The 17,019-nt window shown below is 43.9% G+C and overlaps 1 protein-coding gene across 2 annotated transcripts; it reads right to left on the bottom strand.

Annotated features, from left to right (window-relative positions):
* Positions 1–2,479: 2,479 nt before the first annotated feature.
* zer1 (zyg-11 related, cell cycle regulator) lies at positions 2,480–16,335 on the bottom strand. 2 transcript variants are annotated; one of them, XM_040197943.2, is made up of 16 exons: positions 16,012–16,335; positions 14,910–15,127; positions 14,669–14,819; positions 12,990–13,444; positions 11,790–11,963; positions 11,575–11,689; positions 11,269–11,415; positions 11,005–11,178; positions 9,930–10,145; positions 9,177–9,218; positions 8,884–9,003; positions 8,431–8,546; positions 7,575–7,763; positions 6,648–6,745; positions 6,415–6,517; positions 2,480–5,118 (listed from the first exon to the last, which is right to left on the bottom strand). In XM_040197943.2, the coding sequence occupies exons 2-16, from the start codon at positions 15,074–15,076 to the stop codon at positions 5,031–5,033; spliced, it is 2,355 nt and encodes a 784-aa protein (XP_040053877.1). In that variant the 5' UTR covers positions 15,077–15,127; positions 16,012–16,335; the 3' UTR covers positions 2,480–5,030. The 2 variants fall into 2 exon arrangements, with proteins under 2 accessions (XP_040053877.1, XP_040053878.1); XM_040197944.2 differs by having other exon boundaries at positions 15,857–16,181.
* Between the last annotated feature and the right edge of the window lie 684 nt (positions 16,336–17,019).

Here is a 17,019-nt window from a genome sequence, read left to right as displayed (position 1 = left end):
AGACACGGAGCTCCCATTGGCCAAGGACAGTGACATGGATTTATGGACCTCAACTTTATAAAAGAGATTGCGCCAAAGAATCGATCTCTTTCGCCCGACCTCCCCGTTAGTGATAGATCGAGACACCACAGCGTTGTTTTCTTTTCTCCAATTCCCAAGTGTCAGTCTTAATCCCGCTGGACGAACTCGACTCGCTTTCTTTTTTCGCTTCTTGATTGTATCTCCGTTCGACCCGGAGGACCGGAGAGCAGCCGCTCTCTGACCCGCCGCGCCGACGCTGTTCCCAGCGAGAAGTTCGGACGTCCGCTACGTCGATCGAGCCCATCAAACAGTAAGAGACAGGCTTTCTGGGCAGACTAATTTAGGGTGTTGATATACACCTGATGTTTATTTGATTTGTTCAGTCATAACGTGGTACGATATAGTCCGGATCAACGAATCCGCTACCCTTGATTTATGTTTGAATGTGTACCTGCAAGTGTCGTAATATGTCCTGTTGATGTGAGACTGTGATTTTCTGCAAGGGACTGAAAGCGCCAACTGTATTACGCTGTTTTCTTATTTTCGTTTCGTTTCGTCGCGAGATCCGTTTGCCTGTGGTTTCATTTCGCATCGCGAGCCACGTCGTTTGTTTCTGCGCTCACGTCGGTCCGACCATCCTGATTCACGTTGCTGATCCACGTTCCGCTGGTCGCGGGTCAGAATCCCCTCGCGTCCGTCCATTCTTTCAACCAATCAACGCTCTGCAGTGAGTCTAGCTCCGCCCTTTAGTACCAAACAACTGTGCCAGGTAGCTCAACGGAAGGGTTCCCACAAAGTGGTACGGTTCGGATTTTTGGTACCTTTCTCAACTTTTGGCAGTGGAGACACAAATAAAAGGGTACCGACCCGTACCGTACCGTGCCGTACCGCTCGGTGGAAACGCGCCATAAGTATCCCCCCCCTTTCTAAAACGTAGCTATAGCAACAGATTGCGTTGCCATAGTAATTGTAACTTTGTCTCTCTCGGTGGTTTGATTTAACCGTCTCGCTTCCGCCCCGCTGCTCTCGCTCGCCCCCTGGTGTCACAACCGGCACTCCGCTTATTGTTGCGCGCAAACCCACCGCCGTTCCTTCCCTGCCCCCCCTCGTCTCTCTCTCTCTCGCACCCCCCTTTGTACACACACACACACACACACACACACACACACACACACTCTGGTTTTGACTGTTTGTTTAGTGAGTAGGTTTGAAATAAGTGTTATAGGGATTGTTGTTTGCAGTTATAAGTGATCTTGATCGGTGTTTCTGTGAGTTAATAAACCCTGTGATACTTTAAAGAACCGTTTTCCTGTGTTTACTACATTCATATGGTGGTGACAGTTGACACATTGCCAGTGCTCGAACTTAAATCCTTCCAACATCTTCGCTCTCAAGGAGTGAATATCAATTATGAGACTTGATTTATAGTATTGGTTATTGGTCCCTGTTTGCTCAGGGTGGTGCCGTTATTTAGTTTAGTTTATTTTATTTAAGTATCTTAGTGATTATTAATAATTGTATTAATGTCCATAAGTTAGTTCCTCATTTGCTAGTAACCTAATACGACCCTCTAGCCGCTCACAACATGTGGCACAAACAAATTTGTCCGGGGTGAGAGGGGTCGGCTCGCTTCAGGGTCCTGGAAGCAAACAAGTCCTGGAGAGACGTCAGGTTGCAGCCGATCACCGTCTCTGCAGAGAGAATGACACGCTGCAGCTTCCTGGTGGATGCAGCGTACCGGCGGTGATGGAGGAGCACTTTCTTCCAAGCATTGAGCTCTAAGTAGTTTTGACTGCAAAACAACCTTGTCATTCGTCAGTCTCCCACCAGATACAATATCGTCAGGCCAGAGTGTCTTTGGACTACGGGAGGAAGCTAGAGTACCCAGAGAGAACCGAACCAGGACCTTCTTGCTGTGAGGCGACAGTGCTGACCACCACACCACCGCGCCGCCCTGAGAGATGGGATGATGGTGTTAAACGCAGAGCTGAAGTCCACAAACTAGAACCTGGCGTAGGTTCCTGGGGAGACCAGCTGCTGGAGGATGAAGTGGAGGGCCGTGTTGACAGCATCGTCTATAGACCCTTTTGGCTCAGTAGGGGAACTAGGAATGGGTCGCTGAGGGTTTTTAGGTGGGACTGGACCAGCCAGACTCCATGACCACAGAGGTCAGGGCTACGTGGGATGATGGTGGAGGCCTTGAAGCAGGCTGCTACATGGCATTAGCTCTGTCGCGATGATCATTATATTCACTTATTGCACAATATATGAAAATGAGCACGATCATTTTTTGGTGCTTCCATATACACTTCCATATACACTCACCCTGGTGCATGATGACATGCAGTTGTCCTCACAGAAGCCGATATAAGTCACATAGCTCAGTCTTCTATATACTGGAGGTCCAGGCTTATTACAATTTGATAAGTTCTAATCGAAGTAGAAGAACAAAGCTGAATTTCATTCTTTACCACTCCACCTTTATTGCTTATTCATATAGATTCACTAATGGCCTGGTGCAATTCAGAGCAGGAAAAGCTGGAATCCCCTCTCATGTTTGATCAAATACTCAACACTCCATTTTGGATTACACAACAGTCACAAAACAAATCAGTAACGAGTGTTGACGACCTTCAGAATCAGGAATTAAGTAGATGAAATCTGAAACACAGCAGTTTTTCACTTCAACTAGGTTTCTTAATTTAGACAAGTCTTCATAAATGACAATCATCCCTCTACAGTAGCTTCTTGTCATCACTGAAATCCATGGGGTTACATTTTCAGCTCTAGACTCGGATACATATTTCTTCCTGTAAAGCCAAAACGGAGAAATTGAAGAACTTAGAAAGGTGTGATGGAGGATTACAATTTCCAAATGGTCATCTAGCTTCCCTACAGAGAAGTTCACACTTCTATTATGGTAATTAAACAAACACTGGTGATTTATAAACTACAAACTCACTATATTTTGTTGAATTGTAAATCCTCTTCATGTCAACACATTTGAAATCCAAAAAGAAAGATGTTCATCTCACACCACTACTTAGCAATAGAAATAGAGCTGTACCAGTTTGACTCCAAAAATCACACAAAGAAAAACTGTACATGAGAATCAGGGAAATGAAGTCAGTGGATACAACCAACACAAGTGAAATAACTCAGCAACCAACACAGCACAGGGGCTGGTACTGGGAACCAGCTGGAGCAACGCACTGGGGAGCCTGGGTGCAGCGGCCCGGACCCGGCCCATCTAAACCAACGCCGTGGGATTAGGAGATCCGATGGAGCTTAATGTGCTCTTACAGCAACGTTACAGTCCTGACAATCCGAGATCAGCATCGGCACTCGGTAGACAAAAGGTGCAAACACACTGAACTCAAGAACTCCTTTGATAAATGACATGCAGGACAAAATCACTTCTCTTTTAATAGAAGTGATAGAATTGGTGCTCATCTACTCAGTTTCATTTGTTTAAATCTTTGGGATGTGGACTGGTGGTTGGACACAATAATATATCCCACATTGCATGGAACACGCTCGTGTGTCGTACTTCTAGAATAAAATACAATGCACGATTTGTTCTTGATACACTGTAATGTGTGTTGTATCAGCCATGCCTCACTGAACATTGTTATAGACGACAGGTAATCCAGTCTCTTAGATAAAAATGTGGAAATTCAAGACGCTGCCTTTTGACAGCTAAGTTGGATATTTAATGCGAATGCCCTTTGCAGAAGAATGTCCTCATTCTTAAGTCCTGTAAAGGATCTCAGAGCCATTTGTGAGAAATGCCATTGAATCAACCAGTAAGTTAAAGGCAGACTGAGGAGTTTGAACCACTAGTTGTTGGTTTTGGTGAGAAACAGTTTGCAAGAAAACTCAAAAAACGTCTTGGAGGTCACAACAGCAAACTTAGTGAACAACGTCAGGCTTTATGGAAGTATAAAGACGCCGTCCCAGTGAAGTGGGGGTAGTGTTGGCTCTTTTAACATTTAGCAGAAGAGGCGCTAAAACAGACACCAGCCTAACTGTACGCATTCGTGATTTCATTTATTGAACGTCTAGATGTCCAGCAACCAGTAAAAGGTGCGTAGTTCAGAAGAACTGCTTCCTTCACAAGATGCAATAAGCGTTAAACTTTACTGTTCTATGTCCTTACCATTTATAAATCTACTTCATCAAGTCTGATTCAACATTACTGGAATAAACAGCAAAGTGTTACCGTGAGGACAACGCAGTCACCCAATATTACCAGATTCATTCGGTCGGGTCAGCTGGTAGTGAACACCGACTTGGGCACCAAAAAGGTGTAATACTACATTTGTGCAGCTACCATATGTGAGTTTAGTGGGGGCTCTCCTGGTTGCAGCATGCGCTCCATCCCAGTGGACGAGCTCAGGCTCCTCTTTATGAACCTAGCCGTGTGCAAAGGACCCTGCATAGTTTTGCTCGTATCAAGTGGAGCCACTGTGGGTGCTTTGAGTTATCAACCGATAATCAGCTTAAAATCCTAGATCATTAAAAACAGACGCAAGTAGCAACCAAATCTAAATAATCCTTTAGAGACCAGAGAATCCAGGACGGCCAGCCTACACATGAATGATATAGTTTCTTAGTACTGACCATGTGTCATTCAAACCTAAACATAGAGTAAAGTCATGAGTGTTTGGCTATATTATAAAACATACACACAGTAAAAGGAAGAGACAAACGAAGAATATTTACATATATAACAAAAACAAATAATGGTGCCAGTCAGGGACAAACTCCCTCCTGTCACCACTGGTGTTATCCACGGCGTCAACAGCTTAGTGAATGAGACCTGAGCCCTCTGACGGCATCTGTCACTCACACTCGCACACACACTGTGCGTCTGAACGGCAGACACATTTCTGCTCTACAAAAATAATGACAATGATAAGAATAGTGCGCACAATTGCCCATTGTGGCGGTGATGACAGTGCACGGGGCCTTAGGTCGGTTTGCTGGGAGTAATGGCTCCTATGATGTCAACCTCGTTGTCCAAGGTTGACCTCCTGTCCATTGCTGGTGTCCATGGGGTCTTTTTTGAAGTTTTCACACTGTTCCATCACTTTGCTGAAAACATTCAATGTAGAACAAGTCGAGGATTAAGTTCTGTCCACATCTTAAACAGTCCATTCTATGTAGTGAAAGGGGATTTCAGTCAAATGCTGCATTCCACAAGGGGACAATTGGGTACAAATGCTACGACCAAACAACGACAGCGGTTAATCTGGATTTTTGGTCCATATCACAGTTTGACTGATCTCGGCTCGCTTGTAGTAGAAACAAAACAGGGAACAACGGTCTCTGGTGATAGTAGATAAAGCTCATTTTTGACGGCTAGGGCTGGGCGGTACGGCCGGAAATCCACATCACGGTATTTAGAAAGATTCTAAAGGTTTGCTGATATGTGACCGTATTGTTTTTCAAGTAAACACATTAATTAATTGACCCCGAAAAGGGCCGCCGCCACCCAAACAGCTGTTTGCCGCCCGCTGCCCAACCTGCTCGCAATCGGCCGGCAAGTTAGCTTGTTAGCGCGTTAGCTCGTTAGCTTGTTGTGGGTGCTAGTGTTGCCATCAGACGCTCGACGGACTTTGCAATAAATGGTTTTCTGATCTAACGTAACTTAAGTTGGATTTTCCAAAACCAAAAACCCTCCAAACAGACGGAGCTCCTCTCTTGGGCACAAGTTGTGTTGGTGCATCTGTGGTCTCTCCTTGTTCCTCCTGTATCGCTCTTTCCCGTGTTTTCATGTAGCAGCAGAGTTGCTTCTTGTTGTGAGCTGTACCCAGCATGCAGTTCGGCAGGGTCATTTTTAGAAATGTACGATTATCAGTGTCACAAGCTGTTGTGTTGTGTTGTTTTACCCTGTTAAAGAGTGTTTGTTGTGGGTTTTATATTGTTGCTAGCCCTGATTACGGCCTAATTGAGGGTTTCATAGGTAGGGAAGCTACTTGAAGCTAACACGATATGTCCACACTGAAGGGAATGTCAGGGACCTCCATGTGTAATGCTGCCTGAAATCTTTTCTAAGCAGCAGTTAGTTGTGTGTGTGTGTGTGTGCGCGCTGACAGGCAGGTGTTACATCCAACCATCCCCAGACTCCTTTGTGTTACTGAAGTCACGTGTGCCCTTACCCCTTAACAGAAGAGATTCCAGGCTTGGCTACGTACAACTTCTGCTAAAGACTTGGAATCGCTCTTTATTAAGTGCAACGGACAAACGTTAAAACAAGGAAAACTAGTTCTTCCTCTGCTGCTCCACCCGCATCAATCAGCAGCTGCACAATTGATCTTGGCTGATAAAAAAGAAGAGTAAAGAAAGAGCACGGAAAACGATGCATACAAACACAGCCTGAAGTCTCACCTGGCCATGTCCTTTGTCTCTGGCTTTGAGCTGTCCAGCTCCAGAACTTTCTCTAGAAGAATTACTCCTCCTTCCTTTATCAGAAGAGGACAATACTTGCTCGCTGTGGAACAAAGTTAAATGTAAAGAGATAGATTTAGTGTATTGTTGTACAATATATGTATTATCAACTAGCTGTAAATGAGGTGAGAGCACCTCTGAGGATGTAAACACTGAGCACAGTGGAGACTCACGGTAAACTGACACCAGGTTGAAGAGAGCCCATGTGGCCCAGTGCTGACTGACAGGAGCGATGCTCTGAGGCAGCAGCCGCAGGATCGGCTCGAATGACCTGACAGACCAACAGGAATGTCAACATTCAAGATGGAGAAAAAACAGCTTCCGTGTAGTATTTACTGATGTGTTGTTACTCATTTACACATGTGATGTCATGACATTAGTCATTTTCAGTAGCTTTTCAACACATTCAGTGAAACATGTCATGACTTGTGAGCGGTTACATTAAAATGTGTTCACAACAAACGCAACGCAAATTATTCACACCACAGGAATATATACAAAGTCTATGCACAGACGCGATGAGACTCGAGTGGTGCGAATTTGCAATATAGTGCCGTTTTTTTACAACATCTAATCACGGCATTGAATATTGTACATTATAACGTAGAGTAATTGTATTGTTTAACGACACAGCTGCTACTAAATGTTAAGTAATATCACAGGACGTGTGTCTGGCTCTTAAAAGAGTTGTTCGGTTGTGATTGAGCAGACTGTCGTCCGTGGGACGGTTCCCTCAGCAGAGCGAACGAGCTATCAAACGGGCTAACGGCTAGCACCATGTACGGCTGGAAGCGGCGGTCATCCAGTGTATATATTAATATTCACAGAGCTGTCTGCACCTACAGATGCTATTTAGCTGCCGTGTCTTACACGGATGATGCGGAGGAAAAAAAGATGGCGGAATGTTGACGCAAAACATTGGAGTCTGGTTTGGTGTGAGCGCACCATTACATGTCAGAGCACAGCTGCTCTAAATATCATTTAACTATTTCTTCTGGAGTTTGGTACTTTATCGTATTTACTTTAATAAAGCATTATGACATGTGACTATATAATACATCATGAGAAGCTGGTATGATAATAACTAAACAGATCGTCACCTGTAGTTGATGTTGCGCCGTGAGGTGACGTCCCAGCTCTGGATGGCGTCCCACATCTTGTCCATCACGGTGTCTCTTAGCGGCTCTTCCATGGACCAAACCTCCGGCCCATCAAACATAATGTGTGACAGCACCCCACATGCATTGTAGGACACCTCGATCCCGTCAGCCTTACTGTCCAGCAGGTTACTGTCCAACACAAAACAGCACATATCTGACCATTTGTAGGCAGAAGACATTAAAAGTCTCAGACGTGAATTTACTTTGAACTACAAACTCTATATTTAGTTGTGTTTCAACTGTTTGGTTCATTGAGTTGAGTAATGGGTTGTGTGTCAGTGCCACAATGATGTGAAGAAGTCCTTTTCTCCGTGTAGCAGGTGAACTCGTTATGCATCAGTATATACTGCTTTGTAATTTATTCATTCTGCAGGCAAAGACACACGAGATATTTCTTTTAGCAAAGCTTTCATCTGTTTAGCAGTGACGGTGTGTTACAGTCAGGGCAACCGCACTGTTGTGTTGGTGAGGATGTATCAACGCACTTTGACAAATCCAAGCGCTGTTTAGAAGTCTGGAGACTACAGCGATGTTTATTGGACTACGGAGTATGAGTCACAGCTAAACGTGTACCTGGAGACACCGACTGTAAAAAGAACAGTCTAAAAAGTATATAAATATATAGTCATATAAAACACACACATATACATTAAGTTCAATAACCCAGCCCTCACGCTCCACTTCATGCCCCTAGTCTGTAATGGCATAACAACTAGATTTCAGAACAAGCTGTTTCCTAGTATAAATATACATTTTTAAGAAAAACGAAATGATCCAGCAAGAGTCACACTCTTACCTGAACACAGAGATGAACTGGGGGGTGAGCAGCTGTGGCCTCAGCGCTCTCACCTCTGCAACATTTCCTAACAGCCCCAACATGTTACGGTGAAGCTCCTGCTTGTCTGGAAACTCCTAGAGTAAGATCATGCAACGAGAGGAGAGCTGTTATCACACAGAAGACTACTGCCGTCAGCAGGATACTTCCTTTCTAACGCATGAGCATGTTTAGTGGACAGCCTGAGCATGCTTAGTGGACTGCCTGAACCTGCTTAGTAGACTGCCTGAACCAGCTTAGTAGACTGCCTGAGCATGTTTAGTGGACTGCCTCAACCAGCTTAGTAGACTGCCTGAACCTGCTTAGTGGACTGCCTGAGCAGGTTTAGTGGACTGCCTGAACCTGCTTAGTAGACTGCCTGAGCATGCTTGGTGGACTGTCTGAGCATGCTTAGTGGACTGCCGGGTGCCTCACCTGTAGACACTCCAGAAAAAGACTCATGCCCCGACAGTTCAGGAACATCTGACAGTTGTCGGGTGTCTCATCAGTGATGTTCCACAAAGCGCTCCAGGCAAACTCCATCACCTGGTCACACTGAGGTGAAACAAACACACACTTGAAGGCAAGGATCCGACAGGTAGACAAACAGATGCAGTGCAGCAAGTTTAGCAGCAGTGCAGCAATAGTTATATTGGTCTATTGAAAGTCTAAAACCATACAATTTCAAGTTCAAAGATTAATTGATAGGGAATTAAAGAGAAACTTACCAATCTGTCCTGTAACTTCTTCTGAATTAAATTCAACATTCTCTGTGAAGGAGGAAGAAACAAATACTTTTCTGAGAGCTGTCAAGCTGCTTTCAATTCAATTCATTTTATTTTCTATAGCCCAAAAATAGCAAATCAGGGCTTTACAAGCTGTACACATGCAGCATCCTCTCGAGACCCCCACACCAGCACAGGGACAACACTCCAAAATTTTAAAAATGAAGAGGGGGAAAAACCTGCTGCTACACCACAAATGTACGGAGACGGTGATGCAATGGAGACAAGTATTGGCTGTTTCTTTTCTTAATCAGAGGGTAAAATATGAACATATACTGCACGTACAGTACCAGTCAAACGTTTGGATACTGAAATGAGAAACTGTAACTACGCCTGTGCTTCCTATATTACATCAATCCTAGTATCATGACAAGTGTGAGTTTGCACAGATTTGACTGAACAATGAAATATTATATTGCATGAAATGGCTGCAAGAGCAGAACCAAGGCTGCTTTTGATGGATTATTCTGTGTACACACACACACACACACACGGTAGGGAAGCTCTGCGATATATCAGGGTGAGGACGTAAAGAAATATTTGACTGTGGCTGCCCACTGCTCCTGAATAGCAACAAAGAAAGGCTCAAATACAGAACATGGAATTCTGCACTGGGAATTTAAAACTGTAACTAAATTAAGTAGAATTTTAAAAGTACCAGTGAATATCTAATTGTTAAACTCTACTTGCTGTTACCTTGACAAAGCCCATTTTCCCCACCGCCTCCTTTTGATGGTTGGCCACCTGACAGACCAAAGCATTGCAGAGGTGCACAGCGATTCTCTGGATGGACTCATCCTGCCGGCCCGGCTCAAGGATTTTCAGCAGCAGCTGGTTGACCCGACTGTACTGGAACTCCAGCTCCTCTGGAATGCTGAAGTTACACAGAGTCAAGCAGCAGTTCCTCTGGACCTGGCGTGGGACACACAGGAGGGTCAACAACTGAAAACTGTCTTATACGATGCAATTTAAGTGAAAATTACAGCACGTTATGAGGCATGTTACAGTGTTCTAAATGTTATAAAACGCAGCAATCCATTAACTCCGACATTGATTTCATCATGCGTTAACAGCATTTTTTTTTTTAGCACTGGTAGTAGCTTAACACGTCACGCACAGAAAATGGAGAAAGGTACTCCACTTTTAAATAGACACTTTCATTTTAGATCTCTGGGCGACGCATGTGCTCTTTGTCTGCCGGTGAAAGCGTGCAAACAACCAGTGGAGCCGAAGTTAAGCAGAAAACTTTGGATGCGGCATGCGGGAGAACTTTCTCAGACAGAAAGAAAATGGGATGGATGAACGGATCAAAAAAGGGGACATTAAAAGTTAATTTTGTAACCTGCGTCACTGAAAGCTTTTTCTTTCTTTGCTTGAGATTCAAAGTGTCACTCTAACACAGATCCTCACTGCTGAACATTGTGCCGTTCGAAATACAAATATGAGCAAGAAAGTGTTCTTGTAAAGCCGTCTCCACTAATCCAGAGGTAGGTTTGATCCGCAACCCCTGGATTTCACCCCAAATCAGTGTGTGTGAATATTTATCACTGCTGATGAGCAGGCGCACTTTACACAGTAGCAAAAAAAACACTTGGGAAATGTGTTGCATGTAATTGAGAGAGAATCCGGTCATAGTTTTGGTTTTCCCTCTGTGTCCTGGTATAAAGTGTTCCGTTGGTTGGGCACCATTACTCTAAAGTCACAATTATTCAACTTTTGACATTGATTGATTAAAAACCATTTTTAGTCTGAGGCCCCAGCGTAGACTTACGGTGACCTCCTGGTACTGCTCCATTCCGTTTAGGAGCACCTGAATGACCTCTCTGCGCAACCGCACACTCTGGTCACTGCGGTACTCGGTGTTGGTCAGGTAGAACAGAGCAGCGCTGCCCGTCACCTGGATGCTCTTATCATATTTATGGCACTTTAACGCAGCTATGACGAGCTGGAAGGACAGAAGGGTGAAGGTGAGGTATAGATAGTGGACATCACCTGTCCGTTCCTCAAGAGGAGGACCAAATCAAACGGATCGTACTTGCAAAGCTCGGAGCAGTTGGCTGCAGTGCTGTATCCTGGCGATGTCAAACAGCTGATTGATGGCTCTGTGGGCCAGCTCGGGGCGAAACTCTGTGTAAGCCTCGATGGCATTCAGGACCTGGTCTTCGTTCTTTGATCCGGTCACCTGAAACAGGCCGACAACACGCTGATGTAACTCACAAAGCAAAAGCCCTCATTTTTATTATGCACTGAATTCATTTTCCATTTGAATCACAGAATACTGTAGCTTGTTTGGCACAACGGACCGTCTGCCTGTAGATGTGATAGTAGTGTTGAACTGTACCTTATGAGCAGGGATGTGTGTCACATTACAGAGGGTGGTGTCGTACAAGCCCAGAAACTGCAGCGGCCTTTTCAGCTCCTGGAAAGGATAGATGCTGCTCTTGCAAGGCTCAATGCTAAAAGAGAGAAGAAAAAAAACTGGCTTATTGTTCATCTGAAAGACAAGGACAACATTTTCTCTACGATCCAACGTTCCCCGTAGATTTGGCTTCCCACCTTGGCCGACCCATCGCTTCTTCAAAGTGTGGAACCGTGCAGTTGTCCGACATAATGTGACCAGAGACGTCCAGCGACACCAGATTGACCAGACGCTGCACGATGGCCGTCAGGACTTTCCTGCTCATCTTAAACTTAGAGGTTCGCCTGGTCTCCCACGAGACGTCCAGATGCCTGTCAATGACAGAGACGCATTCTTCTCAGATGCTTAGCGGCCATATAGAGGGAACAACACATGTGGACATTAAAATGAATAGAATTGCAGTTTCAGTTATAAAAGTCCATACTGACATTTCAACATGTCAAAACATCCAAAGCTCTCAATTGTTTTATACAGTTATTTAATAAATAAAACTGTCAACAAAAATGGACAGAAACATCCATTTCCATCCATCATTCCATTCAGTCCATCATTAAAGAACTACGTGGACACACAACATTAGATGGTGCATGTATTGACAGTTTTACTTATTAAATAACTGTATTCAACAATTGAGAGCTTTGAATGTTTTGACATGTTGCAATGTCACTACGGATAACTTTTATAACTGACACAAATATGTGTGTTCGGATAAGCGTCCCGGCTGAAGTGATATTTACACACAGGGGGGAGAGACAGAGAAAAAGAAGGGAAGTGCTCAGTGAGAAGTGAACCGTCCAACTAAGCTGTAAACAGAGAGGAAGAGCTGACACAAGTGGTTTAATAACCGCAGTTGTAATAAATCCACATAAAACTTATTAGAAAAATACTGTGGCTGTTTTATAAACTTAATCCTTTTTGTTTTTATCGCTTCACCCCTGAAGAACTGAATAAACTCATTATGTAGTAGATATATTAAGTCTTTTTGTTACGTATTTTATGTTTCAACGCATCCTTTATTGTCCTTGAAACGAGAGTAGATAATGTATTTATTATATTTTTAAATATTTTGAATTGATACAGTTCTTTTTATAAGAAAGATTGTGTTTCCTGTACCATTGAACAAGGGGCTCCACCCCTCAAGGAAGTCTGGATTTTTTTTTTTACGTCTGCATTTGGGCGAATACTTTCAGATAGGCTTTCACTTGCAAAGATGTAATAAACCTGGTGTACCAGGTTTATTACACCATGTTGTAATTGATCACTTTCGATTGGCAGGATATACATGGTGTGGTAAGAGCATGATGCCAACTTCCCCATAGAAGCCCCTCCTACCTTACCTGAGGTTAGAAAGCTCCACCACTGTACTGATCAACTCCTCGGACAGGTTGACGTTGTAGAGCACAAGGGATGCCAGTCTATCTTTCCACTGGGTGAGAAACGCTGTTCCCGGCAATTGGACATTAGACAGATCAAGTGAGATGAGCGACTTCAGGGGTCTGAGCAGACTTTCAGCATCCACCTCGTCGGGCAGGCCACCTAAGTTGAGCAACCTGAGGCGGTTGAAGCCCTCGAAGCTAAAGTCTGTCTCGAGTGCCTGCCTAGAAGCAGGGCTCTCCTCGTCCTCGTCCTCAGTGTCTTCGTTGCAGGCGAGCGGGGCGCCGCCCTTCCTGTAGAAGATGTGGCTGCAGCCGAAGAGACAAAGAGAAACCAAGGTCTCCCGGAAGCAGGTCAGTGTTTTCAAGCTGCGGGACGACAGACTATTGCAGTAGGTGAGGTGCAGCTCAATCGGGTCCTGTAGTGAGACAAGAAGTAAATCATTAATGAAACACATTTAGAAATTGTATTATACTGCAATTAATTGGTAAAAGTTACAAAACATTCCGTCTCACTGTTTGACAGGACATAAATGTACTGTACGGCTCTTTATGATACACACGCTCATCTGATTGAAGGACAACCTGCTCTGAATAACTACCACTGAGCCAACACTGACTCTGTGGGTGAATCACAGTAGAAAACATACTTATAATCTACGGAGGAGGATATGGGTCTAAATGATTTATCATATAACATAAACAAATCTGATTCTGATAAATGACGAACCGGACATTTTCAGGAGACCAAAAGGTTAAAATTGTGTTTGATCAGGTAAAAAAGATTACCACAGAAAGATCATGAGGTAAAAACAAAGAAAACTGTCCGGACCGACCAGATGACTCTGTGGTAAAAGCCTGTCAATCACACGGTAAGCCCACCCTAAAGTTTAACTTTAATTTGACTCTAAAAATAGGATCACAATGCTGTATTGAAGAAGCCTTACAGCTAGTGGGTGGGGCAATGTTTGGATAGTTAATAAACCAGGGGACAATGTCATTGTCTCATGGACTGTCGTTGTATGACAGACGTGGAGCAGAGCGCTCGCCTCCTGGTGGCCAGTAGAGAGAATGCAGGTTTAAGGCCGTTCATCACGGGTGTCGTCTTTCACACCCAGAGGTTGCCTCAGGGCACACACGCAAAAAAACAAAGCCGGTGTAATGAGTGGTCTTCTTCAATTCTCCACCTTCTCATTTTGCGACTTAACTGTCATTTAAATAAATAATGCTAGACAGAAAAAAAAATAAGGCTTCAAATAGACAGAGTGGTCTGATTGGTATCAACCAACAGTTTGGTCATCAGCCCCTCCTCAAATCCTGACCAAACAAACCTGCCTAAAACACATGCATTAGGAGAAAAACTAATTTAATTTACAAATAAAAAGGTTTACATATTATGACTGCTTGTGATATGCTGTCTCATATACATTGTCTAATTGTGTCTGTGTCTACATAATTAAGTACAGTGCAATTCTAGGTTGATGGGAATGAAAACTATAAAAATAATACTTTAAAAAAAGAATGAAAAACAATATAGTGCCTTCGTTTTGTCTTTAGAAAGTTTTCTATTTGAGATGTGCCACGGAGGTGAACTGCAAAAGGAGAGCTGAAAACTGGTCTTTGACTAACGTGTGATGTCTCACCTGTCTTTTAATGGCCTCCAGATCTCTGTCGCGCACAAAGTCTTCTCTCAGCTGTACCCTGGTCAGTCTGGTGCTTCGAGGGTCCGAGAATAGCTGAAAGAAGCTCTCCTCTGGTTCAAAGTTACTGTCTGTGTGCACCAACTCCATGTATCTGTTTGGAAAAAAAAATGAAACATCATTGGATTTTGACCAAGAAGACTCTCGGGAATTGGGAAACCATGAAAGCGACGCAGCTCCATACGTGTTAACCAGCTTGTCGCAGATTTCGCTGGGAAGGAAGATGTCCGAGCGCAGACTGAGCTTGCTCCTGAATCCCTGGTAGCACATGGTCTTCCTCAGGTTCCTGAGGCAGAAGATGGTGGCCAGGGTCATGAGGCTGTCAGGGTTGTCTCCTGCTTTGGCCGCCATGTTCGCCTCTTCTCCTCCTGCTCGGACCGAGGACAGGGCAGTGCAGGGGACCTGTCATTGGACACAGTAAACACCTTAGACGGCTAAACTGTCCCCGTTGACATTGTCACTTACGTGAGGATTAAATGGAAGCATTGTTTCATTTTTCCACTCTCTTTGACATTCGCCACAGTAAAGCATTCATGTTTTAGGTTAATAAATATTGCTCTTATGTTAAGTGTTCTGTGTGGTGCCCTTTAACCTCATGCGACGAAATAAACTCACATCAATTAATTCAAGTTACGCTAATGACATTCAAGTCGTTCCACGTATGTTGAATGACTCCTCTGTTAATACTAAATACAGACTATTTATGTCCCGTTTCACGACCTCTTTGCGGGCATCGCACGCGCCTCGGACGGGCAGCCTTCACACGTAACGTCGGTTACTCGCCATCAACTTGTGTCAACGGTTCGAACTAAATTAGCGTATTTAGTTTACGCTGAAGTATTATTGCTGTTAAGCTAACTTGGAAACTTCGGATAGGCGGTTGCTACATAACTTTCCTTACCAGTGTATTAACGTTAGTTACGTTAACGTCAACCACACACCGCGGCGAGTCTTGGTCTCCCAGGACACTGTTACGAAGTTAGCTGGCTTCCTAGCTAGCTACATTGTACAATGATTCACTAACGATAAATAGTCACTGACAAACAGACAACAACTGTAAACCTACTCGCTCACAACCACCGAATACACCACGAAGCTGCACTTGTTATTTTAGGCTTCGCTTCACCTTACCTTTCAGCCTGTAAATTAGCTCGCGGCTAACGATTACTTTCCCTTCAATGGTGCTAGCTAACACGGCTAGTGGGGCTAGCGCTAGCTAAGCCCCCCGCGGGGAGGGAACACACACAACAAACTGCGGTCGGCCGGCTCGTTGGCCGCGGCTTTACCTTAGCTGTCGCCAAGTCTTGATGACGGCGAGAAATTAAGTTCTAATCATTAGTCTTCACTCATCTGATTCTCCCTTTCGTCCGATGTCAACAAACAGACTCCTCCTCCTTCTCCTCCTCCTATTTCTCCTCCTCCTTCTCTTTCTCCTCTGACTTCTCCCCCGTCCCCTCAATCTTTCCTCGTAGTCTTCCAATGTTGGTTATTCCTCTTCATCTATTCCATCACTCGTCCATCAGGATATTATTATTCCTATTTTCACGCATTTGATCAAGTTGGTCAGTTGATAAAGTTATCATTAGTAGCAGTTGGAGTATGCTAGTAGTATTACTGTTGACGTGACTTATTTTCCTCTAGTCGACCTTATCTAGTATTTTTTTTAGCAAAACCATTTAGAAGAAACCTAAATTGATTCTAGTTATTTTCCACTCACCTTGTTTGTTTTGTACGTTTATGCAATTAAGTGCCAAACCATAACAACATGCAACATGATTTATTCCATTATACATTTCTGGATCGTTACTTATACGATTGGAATTACTTTCTCTCTTCCAGATGGCCCAGGTTCCAGGACCCCCAAACCACTGCAGATTTGTGTACAATCTGCAATTTGCACCACTAAACTATGATAACAAATGCAGATCCTTCAATATCGCCAGATCTTGTAGTCCTGTATCGATGAGGACTCAAGAACAAATTTGCCCCAGGATGCCCTCCTTAATGCAGCAATGAACCCTGCAGAACTTTTCTACAACAGTATTCTAGTGAAGCAAACTGTTTATTACGATATCCCATTAATGAGAAACAAAGGATTATGTGATGTTCTATTGCACTGCAAAAACAGAAACATCAATTCAATGTATTTTATTTTGTATAGCATAAAATCACAAATTTGCCTCAGCAGGCTTTACAGTCTGCAGGCATGCGGCATCCTCTGTCCGAACAAACCCTGACATTGGACGGGGAAAGAAAGAAACCTTCAATGGGGAGTAAAAAGGAAGAAACCTTAT

This window comes from Gasterosteus aculeatus, chromosome 14, assembly GCF_964276395.1.
Source record: "Gasterosteus aculeatus chromosome 14, fGasAcu3.hap1.1, whole genome shotgun sequence".
NCBI classification, from domain to species: Eukaryota; Metazoa; Chordata; class Actinopteri; order Perciformes; family Gasterosteidae; genus Gasterosteus; species Gasterosteus aculeatus.
This window is presented reverse-complemented; position numbering and strand designations above follow the sequence as displayed.

Coding starts and splice junctions, on each gene's coding strand:
- zer1 (XM_040197943.2), bottom strand. CDS start 15,076: ATGGCGGCCAAAGCAGGAGACAACCCTGACAGCCTCATGACCCTGGCC. Junction 9,004..9,176: donor AGAAGTTACAGGACAGATTG/GTAAGTTTCTCT, acceptor GTTTCACCTCAG/TGTGACCAGGTGATGGAGTT. Junction 7,764..8,430: donor CAGTTCATCTCTGTGTTCAG/GTAAGAGTGTGA, acceptor TGTGTTGGACAG/TAACCTGCTGGACAGTAAGG.